We start from the raw sequence: 11,454 nt of genomic DNA on the forward strand, positions 1-11,454 counted from the left end.
TTTTCAGTCCCTGCCAAAATCCATCTGCCAAAGAACCTAAAGGACAAGGAAGCCATCCCGGCTCTACGTGGGGAGGTAGTCAATATCAAGATTCCTTTCAGCGGTAAACCAGATCCTGTCATTACATGGCAGAAGGGACAAGATCTCATTGACAGCAATGGTCATTACCAGGTGATTGTCACAAGATCCTTCACTTCCTTGGTTTTCGCCAATGGAGTTGAAAAGAAAGATGCCGGTTTCTACATCGTCTGTGCCAAGAACAGATTTGGCATCGATCAGCAAACAGTGGAGCTGGATGTTGCAGATGTGCCTGATCCACCTCGTGGCCTCATAGCCAGTGATGTGTCCAGAGACACGGTCACACTGAATTGGGTGGCTCCAGCCAATGATGGCGGCAGCAGGGTTATAAGCTACATCATCGAAAAATGTCCCACGACCGCTGAGCGATGGGAGCGTGTTGCACAGTCCCGTGACACTCGCTACACTGTGATCAATTTGTTTGGTGGTACAAGCTATCAGTTCAGAGTTATTGCTGAGAACAAGTTTGGACAGAGTGCTCCATCTGAGAGCAGTGGACCTGTCATGACCAAAGAAGACAAATCCAGAGTTCTGCTTTATGACAGAGAGGTTGATGACACTGAACGGGTCCCCAAGGGCAAAGCTCAGCATTCGGACACCAAGAATCTGCACAACAAATATTCCATTGCAGAGGAATTGGGCAGAGGCCAGTTTGGCATTGTTCATCGCTGCGTTGACATCAGCTCTGAGAAGACATACATGGCTAAATTTGTCAAAGTCAGAGGTGCTGATCAGGCAATTATCAAAAAAGAAATTGCGACACTAAATTTGGCCAGACACACTAACTTCCTGCTCCTTCATGAGTCCTTCGAAAGCCCCGAGGAGTTGGTGCTGATCTACGACTTCATCTCTGGGCATGACATCTTTGAGCGCCTTAACTCAGCCGAGTTTGAGCTCAATGAGCGAGAGATTGTCAACTATATCAGGCAGATCTGTTCAGCTTTAGAATACATGCACACTCAAAGATATGGACACTTTGATATCAGACCTGAGAACGTTGTGTACACGACTAGAACCAGCTCAACTGTGAAGATTATTGAGCTGGGGCAATCCAGACACCTCACCCCCGGAGAAATAATCAAGCTTCAGTACACTACTGCAGAGTACGCTGCCCCTGAAATCCACCAGTGTGACATGGTCAGCACAGTTACTGATATGTGGTCAGTCGGTGTCCTTGCCTATGTGCTTATCAGTGGACTCAATCCGTTCACAGCCGAAACCAACCAACAAATGATTGATAACATTTCAAACGCAGCCTATGGCTATGATGATGAGTCCTTTAAACAAGTCAGTGTAGAAGCCTTAGACTTCACTGATCGTTTAATGACGAAGGAACGCAAGCACCGTATGACTGCGGCTGAGGCTCTGGTGCATCCTTGGCTAACAAAGCCTGCAGAAGAAATCAGTGCCAGGGCAATCCCAACAGGCAGACACAAGAGATACTATCAGGCAATGGTCAGGAAAGAATGGAGCACTGTAGTCTCTGCTGCTCGTGTGGCCAGCGGTGGCTCAATCAGGTCTCAGCGCGGCGTCTTTGTGTCAAAGGTGAAGATCGCTCCATTCGAGCATGGTCCTCTGGCAGGCCAGGTTAGCCACGCAGTAGTCAATGAAGGAGACAGTGTGAAGTTCATCTGCAACATTGAGAACTATGACAGCACCACAGAAGTTACATGGTACTGTGGTGTCAGGCAACTTGAAGCTGGAGACAAGTATGAAATTGAATATGAGGATGGTCTGGCTGTAATTACCATCCACAAGATCACTAGAGCAGATGATGGCACCTACAGATGCAAGGTTGTGAATGAGTATGGAGAGGACAGCGCATACGCAGAGCTGTTTGTCAGTGGTGTTCGTTCCTACCGTGACTTCTTCACTACTCGTGTGGTTAGAAGAACAAAGCGGAGAGTTGACACGGCCAGAATGCTTCAGAAGCCACCAGAATTCACTTTACCTCTGGTCAACCGCACAGCTTACCTTGGTGAGGATGTGCGCTTCGGTGTAACCATCACTGTTCACCCTGAGCCCCGTGTAATCTGGCACAAGTCTGGACAGAAGCTTATCCCTGGATATGATGACAAGAAATACACCTTCATTACTGACAAAGGCTTGTACCAGCTTATTATTCACAATCTGGAAAAGGAGGATGATGCCGAGTACAGTGTTGTAGCCCGTAACAGGTATGGTGATGACAGCTGCAAGGCCCGTCTCACTGTTGTTCCTCGCCCTAAACCGGCAGACCTCACCTTGAGGCCCATGTTTAAACGGCTGCTCGCAAACATCGAGTGCAGGGAGGGTCAGAATGTCCGTTTTGAGATTAGAGTTTCTGGCCACCCAACACTGAAATGGGAGAAAGATGGTACACCTTTGGCCTTTGGACCTTCCATAGAGGTTGTTCATGAAGGCTTGGATTACTACATCCTCCATGTAAGAGACACGCTACCTGAGGACTCTGGAGTTTACAGAGTTACAGCCACCAACTCTGCTGGATCTGCTAGCTGCCAGGCAATTCTTAAAGTTGAGAGAGTTACCCATGTAAAGAAGGAGTATGAGCCCAGTGAAAAGGAGAAGAAAAAGATGGCAGGACAGGAGGAACTGGATAAAAAGGTTAGGCTGTCCCAGATTTTGGCAGGCACTGTTGTCACACCTCTCCCGCCTGCGGCAGTAGAAGCTGTCAGGGAGGCGGCTGCTATGTTCAAACCCGCTGTCACAACCAAGAAAGGTGCGAAGACTGAGGCTGAAATTAAGAAAGAACAAGAGGAGAGGAAGAAGCGGGCAGATGAGAAAAGGCTTCGTATGCCCTATGTTGTTCCTGCACCTCGTGTCATTAATCCAGCTAGTCTCGAGGAAGATGTTGAAATCAAACACTTCCAGCCCCTCTCTGACATGAAATGGTACAAGAAGCTGCGAGATCAATATGAGTTCCCTGAGCCAATGGAGAAAATCCCGCAGAGGAGAATGAAACGCATTCGTCTGTCCCGGTGGGAACAGTTCTACGAGGTGCCCATGAGAATCAAGGAACAGTATAAGCCTAAGTGGCGCATCTCATCTTTGACTCAGGATGACCTGGAGACAGTGAGGCCCGCAAGGCATCGCACCCCATCTCCTGAGATGGAGGCCTTCCGCAGACTCAGGAGGAGGTCTTTGGGTGACCTCTCAGATGAGGAACTGCTGTTACCTGTAGGCGAATATCTCTCTATGAAGAGAACAGAGGAAGAACGGCTCCGTCTGGAGGAGGAGCTAGAGCTTGGCTATTCTGCTTCTCCACCCAGCCTGAGCCCAGTTCGCTTTGAGCTGTCTGCTTTGCGACCAACATCTCCAAGGAGAGTCTATAGTGATGAGGAAGAAGGAGAAGAGGTAAAAAGATACGATTCCTACAGAATCCCCTCTAAATATGAGGCTGGCCCAAGTTTTGTGGACCTTCGTCAGCGCCATGACAAGGCAACATACAAGCCGCCGAGACAGAAGCAACGAGTGTATGAAGAGAGAGAGGATCTGGAGCTGCTCCGCCCACATTCAACCTCTCAGAGAATCTCTACTTACAAAGGTCAACTCAAGCACATGGAGTTTGAGGAGAAGACAAGGAGCTCTAAAAAGGAAACCGTTACGGTTTCAACATTCTCAGAGACCACTGAGTCTGAACATATAACGAGTTTTGCATCTGAATTTATTCCTAAACCTGTAAAAAAGGTCCCATTACCCGAACCACAGCTGGTCAAGTCTTCTGCCGCAGAAAAAGCTGTAAAGACTGATGTTACTCTTCCTAAAGTGGACTATTTGTCCAGGTATGAGGAGAGAAAACAGGCACTCAGATCAGAGAGAAGATCTGTGGAGAGGAAAGTTGAGGTTGTAACACAGGCCCCCTTCAGCCTGGACCATGCCCCACGTATTACCATAAGGATGCGATCTCACCGTGTACCCTATGGTTCCAACACAAAGTTTACCCTGAATATCCAAGCCAAACCCGAACCAGAGATTAAATGGTTCCACAACGGGAAGGAGATTCATCAAAGCGGCAAGTACTACTTAACCAACATCAGTGGAGTTTTAACTCTCCAGATCAATAACTGTGTAACAGAAGATTCTGGCACATACCGGGTAGTCTGCAGGAACACTAAAGGAGAAACCTCTGATTATGCCACACTGGATGTAGCAGGAGAAGAATATGCTGCTATGTCATCATTCCGAAAAGATGAGGAACCACCATCAGCTCATCTGCCAGAGATGACCCGAACAGAGGTCTACCATGTTTCTTCTTCCAAAACAACTGTGGAGGAAACTGTCTCTGAAACTGTAAAAGAGACCACTGTTGTTGTTGAGGAGCCAAGGGAGAAGCGAGACATCCCAGCCACAATTCTGACAAAACCAACGTCCTTGACTGTGGAGGAAGGAGACAATGCGAGATTCGAGTGTGATGTGGATGGTGATCCAGCACCTTCTATTACCTGGGTTCGTGAAGGAACAACTGTTGCTCCCTCTGCCCGGCACCACATTGTATCTACTCAGTACAACTCCACCTTCGAGATTTCCGCTGTTGAGATGTCAGATGAAGGGAGCTATACATTGCTAGTGGAGAATGCTGCTGGAAAACAGGAAGCCCATTTCACTTTGAAAATAAAGAAGTCTGAGTCAAAGGAGAAAGTGCTTGCCTCTGCCAGAGTTACTTCTCCAGAGGCTAAATCACCGTTACCCAAGTCTCCTGAACCAGTTAAAACTCCTCAAAGAGTCAAGTCACCTGAGCCAATCAAATCACCGCAAAGAGTAAAGTCTCCAGTCTCACCAAAATCCCCAACACCAAAGTCCCCAACACCCAAGTCTCCTACTCCAAAGTCTCCAACTCCCAAGTCTCCTACCCCATCTGAAAGAGAGCAAATGATTCCTCCAATCAAGTCACCTAAGAGAGTGATGTCACCAACTCTCGAAAAGAAGCCTTTCTTCTCAGCAGTACTCCGTGACATCACTGCGTCATGTGACTCTATAGTCAAACTGTCTGTGAAGGTGACAGGGGAGCCCAAGCCTGCTGTCTCTTGGTCAAAGGATGGAAAGGTAACACATTTAAACACTCAAACTAATTCTGTTTTCATAGAATTTGACAACCCTAACTGCCGTGTTCTATGTATCGGCAGGCAATATCTCAAGGTGGGAAGTATGAATTATTCGAGGACCAATGTTCAGCACATCTAGAGATCTATGAATCAGAGGTCTCTGATAGTGGGGTCTACAGGTGCACAGCCACCAACTCTTCTGGAGCAGTGTCAACAAGCTGCATAGTCACTGTGCAAGGTAAGAAGAGACCCTGTTGTCAAAGGATCTATAGCTACAAGTGTTCTATTTTTGCCAATAAACCCCTGAACGTTTTTAATTTCAGCACCAAAGAGCTCTGCAATGATCTCTGAGGAAGTCTTAAGAAAGGAAATGATCCATGAGGAAATACGTTCTTCTGTGACAGAGGTGAAGTCCTCAGAAATTCAGAAATCAGTCAGGGAAGGCCATTCTCTTACTCTGAGGGCCAACATCCATGGGGCTTCTAACATCAAATGGATTCTGAATGGGCAAGAACTGGCCAACTCCGAACAGTACCGGTATGGAGTATCTGGAAGTGACCAGACTCTGACTATCAGGTGTGTCACCCAGCGAGAGCAGGGGATCATCACCTGTCAGGCTCAGACGGAGCAAGGGCTGGTTCGGTGTCAGTTTAACACTGATGTCACCCCCAAGAGCTCAGAGGCACCCCACTTCCTGGTGCAACCAAGGTCCCAAAATGTGGACCAGGGTCAAAATGTTATGTTTACCTGTGAAATTGCAGGGGATCCTTCCCCTGAGGTGGAGTGGTTGAAAGACAACACGATTGTGAGTCATTTTTGGTTTTCACAAGTATCTTATTTATTTGCCTTGACAAAATGTGATAAGAAGTTGTTAGTCTCTATTCCAATAAAAATAAATATGTTTTTTTTCCAGATATGTGTCACTCCAAATATCAAGCTGAGCCGCTCTAAGAACTCGTACACTCTGGAAATTTGTGAAGCCACAGTTGCAGACAGTGGGAAATACACCATAAAAGCCAGGAACCAGTTTGGACAGTGCTCTGCAACGTCATCGCTCAACGTCCTCAGTAAGTTACCCATGCACTGCAGCTAAAAAAAAGGCTTTAAAGGGTTTGCATGCTTAAGTTTGTTCTAAAAAAAATGGTCCTGGCATGCTTATAAACACTTTATTGTTGAGATTTCAGTTGGAAGTTTTTCTTTATTATGTATCTCTTTACTGATGAAGCCATTTCATTTTTAGCACATCTGCAAGGACTTAAAAAAGGCATCCTTTCTGTTTTGAATTGTTTGTTTTTATTTTTTTATTTTTTTGAGTGTTGGCAACTCTTTGTGCTATAATTTGAATGACTTAAGTGAAAAAAAATGAATTGGCGCTAAGAAATCCAAGGCATGAAAGCACCTTCAGCTTACGTTCGGTTTCTGCACTCAACCTGTCGTTGTCTGTGATCTTAGCCATCTGCTTGTCATTTGCATTTTCACAGCTCTTGTTGAGGAACCAACAAAAATGACTATTGTGGAGCAAAGAGCTTCTACTGAGGACGCTATGAGCATGCAGAAAAGTTTCTTAGCCTCATCAGTTCACATGGAAGCTGCCTCGATGCAGGCCAGCAGCTACAGCAGCAGTACCCACTCTGCTGCTGGCCAATTTTCATTTGAGAGCATGTCTGCAACAAGCATGTCTGCCATGAAGGCTGAGTCAGTGGTGTCCATGAGCTCCAGCAGCCAAACAATGGGAATGTCTGCCCATTCGCATGTAAAGGCACTCACCACCGGGGTTAAAAGAGGTGAGACTTTACATGCTGCCTGAAGTTCTCTGAATGTTGTCGTCTTTCTGGTAAACCTGGAATGTAAACGCAAACACCAGACTTGTTTTGTCTCTGTCTTTTACAACCAGCAAGTGAGCTATTTGGTGTTATACCCTAGAAGCAGCTTAAAAATAAAGGAGTAGGCCATTATAGTTTCTTCTGCATTTTCAAAGAAAAAAAATCCAAAACAGTTGATAAATTCTACTTTTTGAAGCTAAAAGTCTAAAAGGTGGATGCTTCACTGCAAAAACAGAACTAAAAATAAGTAACATTTTCTTAAAATGAGTGTATCTGTCCTTGATTTGAGCAGGTAAATTAGATTATTTGCCAATGGAAAGAGTAATTTTACCCCTAAAATAAGATAATTAGATATAATGCACCTGAAATAAGTTGATGCAGATGAGTTCTTCCTATTTTAAGTGCAAAACTCTTGTTTCATTGGCGGATATCTTATTTACCTGCTAAAATAAAGTACAAATACAATAATTTCAAGAACATTTTAACATAATTTTTAGTTCTGTTTTTGCAGTGTTCTAAACGTGTTCACTGACCTGGTTCTCTCTCTCTACAGGCACTCCACCGAAGATCGAGGCTCTTCCCCAGCATGTGAGCGCAGAGCCGGGGAAGTCCCTGTCTGTGGCAGGCATGTTTTCTGGAGACCCGGCTCCCTCAGTCCAGTGGGTCCGCTCAGGCAGAACCCTTCCCAACGGAGATGAGCGGTTCCATGTGGACAACGCGGCCGACCTCTCCACCCTCATGATCTCTGCAGTGAAGGAGGACGACGCCGGAGCGTACACTCTCCGACTGTCCAACGAGCTCGGCTCTGACTCTGCAACCGTCAACGTTCACATCCGGTCCATGTAAAAAGAAAAAAAGAGAAAAACAAATCACATCCCTTATTCCCAAACTTTTTATTTACAATAATCTTACTTGATAAAGATCTGGAATATTCTTGTAAATAGGAACTATTTTTGTACCAAACTTGACGTTAATTTATGCCAAACTAGACTAAAGTCTAAAATTGTAAAATGTGCCATATTGGATAACTATGACTTCATTTTTCTGTGACATGTACATAATGTATATAGCCGAGTTTACCGGTTATGGGAAATGTATGCATTGTTATTTATGACAATAATATTAACTGAAACTAAAAGAAGCTAAAAGTGGTTAACAGGAGAAAGTTTCCGCTGGAACGAATACCCTGTGAAACTGGGAAACTAAACTCTGTGCCTCAACGATAAGTTGAAGACTTTAAGATTGCCTCAACAGGTAGAGAGGCTCCCTGTTGATGTTATGAAGCAGAAACAAAAAGACAAAGTTCTTGTTTTGACGCGCGTCGGTGCGTGGGAGTTAAACATGAGTTGTACCGTGAGCATAAGACCCTGAGTGCTGTTTGCACTACCCTCGTGTAAGCAGCATGAACCGGCCTTGTGCTCAGACTGACTGTGTCGTACCACCACGATTTGATGACCAGCAGAGAGGGCGAGCGGCCTGCTCTCTCTGCGTTTAGATTCATTTTGATAAAGAGCGCTGCTTCTGGCACAGGATGGCAGGATTGGCTTCACTGAAGCAACATCTCCTGGCCAAAAAGAAAACAGGGAGTCAAAGCCAGCTCTGCTGTGCAGAAGCAGCGCCGTCTCTTGGAGGATTGTAGCTGACGTGTTATTGTTTTTGAGTGTGCGTGTCTGTAGTTTGTAGTTGTTTCACTTCGTCAGTAGTCAGGGTTTTTTTTTTTTTTTCTTTGTTCACATCACTGAGTTCATCTGTGGTGAGAAGAGAAGCAGTTATGGTTTTACCCTGCACTTTGACTTTATTGATCTGCTGATGTAGAACTTATATATCATCCTCCTTGAGTTTTACTGATTTAATAAAGCATGATTTCAGCACTATAAAGGCTCTGCGTATCTGACTCTTTTGTCTCTTTGCTGTCATTTCCTGCCATCACATTAACAACACAGGCATTGTTGAAGATACGAAATAAGGAACTAATGTACAGTCATGGCAAAAAGTCCATCCTCTATCAGTTCTGATGTTTTTACATATGCAAGAGATAATACAACTAATATTGTCTTTATTAGATTAAAACATTCTTGTAATCTAACCACAAGGACACAAACAACAGATTTCCCTCTGTAAGTATTATTTACACTAAACCTAAATGAAACGTCATTATTCTGAGGTTTTTCTGTAGGATAAAATATTTGCTGACGGTTTCTGTTTCCACAGAGCTGGTGAACTCTCTAAAGATAAACAGTTTAACAGTTTAATATTTTCAGATTTTTTTTAACTTTTATTTCTTATATATAAATAGTTTAAATGCATTTGGTCCATTTGATCAGTTGCCCAGTGCATCACTTTCTTACAAATTATAATTTTAAACGTGGAATAATTTACAAAAAGCAACAATATTTAAACAATTTATATTGGTTTGAATATTAAAACCCCACATCTATTTTCTGCTTTAAACTGTTGCGAACAGCAGGGGGCGATGGTGAGCATTCAAAGAACTAGAAATTATTCATTTATTTGTCCTTTGACCATCACTAGACACAAATAAAACACTGTTGGTATTTATTGGCAGCGCTTGCTGTTTATCTAAATAATGTTTGATGTTACTGATTGCATCGGCCTGCAGTTTCCACCCAGCAATAACTTTCTGGGTTTAAATCGCATATAGAGCCTGGTGGAGTTTACAGGGGCTACATCTATGTGCGGGTTCTCAAACGTTGACCCCCAGTAATTGAGCTGTTTATACCCATAAATTAAAAAAGTCCATGTTATAATTTTATCAGTAAATACTTTTGGGGAACATTTTCTTTCGTATTATTCTCCTAAAACGTTTAAGCTACATTAAACAGTTACTATACCAAATAGATTGCTCAAAAAAATAAAAAATATAAAGTTTAATATAAAGTCAGCTGAACTTCAGGACTAGTGATCTGGTCGGTTCAACAGTAGAGGGGGTAGTTAATTAGTGTCAGCTGTCCTGATGTTAAGAGAATCAGTGAGACGACCCAAAAACGACTATTTCAAGGCGTGTAGGATTATATGAGCAGGCTATTGGAATCGGTGTCAGTTGTAGTATCTACATTTCACCACTTGGTGGCGGTATTGTTAAAGAAAACTAATCTCTCTCCAACATAGAGCAAGTTCGGTTGGTTGATTCCCATTTAAATATTGCCCTGATTGTTTATTACGATTAATTAAAGCATATGAACATCCTACAGGATTTGACCTTTTTTTAATTATTTTAACATATTTATTTAGCACTGACTGGGAGAGAATGGAACAGCCTTATTTTATTTTATTTTTATCTTAAATAAATTTGATACTATTCCCTTAATTTTTAATTTATGAGAAAAAGCAACATAGAACAAGGGTCTAAAATTAGGAATGTACATAAAGTCAGAGAAAAAATATTTCCCTCCAAACCACAGAGAAATGCTAGTTTGCTGAATTAATAAGTCACTACTTAATAATGTCGGACCAAGGCTGACCCTCTGCAATGCCTCACAGTAAACCAACCGTTATTAATTAAATAAAACGATCTACAAAAATTTAAGAGCCTCATATCAGAACATTTACTCACGTCAACCAACTCTGCGTCACATCTGAACCTCGGCAGGTTTAGCGTCCGCTTCAGTGAACAGAGACATTCCAGGCTTTTCCATCTTAGAATCATATTTTTTGCGCTATTTTTACTGGATCTTTATCTTCATTGTTTCGCTGTGAGATGCTAATAGCTGTTAGCCGCTTCATTTTTTAACTTAAATACGAAAGGCTTTGTTTACAAACAGATTCGGAAAAAACAAAGCATACACCACCAAAATAACAACTAATACGCTAGCAGGACGTGATATTCTTTCATAAAGAAAAATAACGTGGCTATGCACCATTAAAACCAAAGTAATTTCTAAAGCTGATACATGTGCATACAATTGTCTTGTTAAGAATTGTCTTAACTTTCCCCCGCTTTACGGCACCACTTGAATGAAGCAACGGGCTTCGTTGCTTCATGAAGCTTCACCAGTTCAAGGGTCACACTTCCACAGAGGGAACAGATGACTGAAATGATTGAGTAAAATAACTGCAGGAGAATAAACAAACTGACTGAGATGCTTCCTGCTGTTAGCCGTGCCATTCTGACGTCAGACAGGTGATCCCTTAAAGGAGCAGATCATTATAGTTTTTACTACACCTAGAAAAGTTTCCAACTTTCACTTTTTTTCCAATGCAAAATGATCATTTTGTAACTCAAAAAGTAAAACTTTGGATCACAAAGGTTCTTTCTTTGCACATTGCTCCTTTTTGGCCTTCCTTTCACAGAGATAATTGGTCAAATTTTAGATAGCAGTCACATTAAAGCTGCTGTTACTCTTTATATAACAAACAAATATGATAATTGTTGTAATTATTCTGGGCAATGATGCTTTGTCTTATCAAAACCCCAAAGATTTATTATTAATCTAGGCCCCAGCTTTACCACTTTATTAGGTTTTATAGACATATACAAGGCACAGTGGATT

At 42.9% G+C, this 11,454-nt stretch overlaps 1 protein-coding gene across 4 annotated transcripts in view; it reads left to right on the forward strand.

Annotated features, from left to right (window-relative positions):
* The window catches only part of ttn.1 (titin, tandem duplicate 1), a 169,888-nt gene extending 161,065 nt beyond the window's left edge, over positions 1-8,823 (forward strand). For all 4 annotated transcript variants that reach the window (XM_036139670.1, XM_036139671.1, XM_036139672.1 and 1 more), the window contains 6 exons: positions 8-5,121; positions 5,202-5,358; positions 5,444-5,925; positions 6,034-6,187; positions 6,602-6,904; positions 7,497-8,823. In XM_036139670.1, the coding sequence (XP_035995563.1) occupies positions 8-5,121; positions 5,202-5,358; positions 5,444-5,925; positions 6,034-6,187; positions 6,602-6,904; positions 7,497-7,789 (6,503 nt within the window). In that variant the 3' untranslated portion in view covers positions 7,790-8,823. The remainder of the gene's footprint in view (positions 1-7; positions 5,122-5,201; positions 5,359-5,443; positions 5,926-6,033; positions 6,188-6,601; positions 6,905-7,496) is intronic.
* The last annotated feature ends 2,631 nt before the right edge of the window (positions 8,824-11,454 follow it).

Source organism: Fundulus heteroclitus, chromosome 7 (genome assembly GCF_011125445.2).
Source record: "Fundulus heteroclitus isolate FHET01 chromosome 7, MU-UCD_Fhet_4.1, whole genome shotgun sequence".
In the NCBI taxonomy this organism is placed as follows: Eukaryota; Metazoa; Chordata; class Actinopteri; order Cyprinodontiformes; family Fundulidae; genus Fundulus; species Fundulus heteroclitus.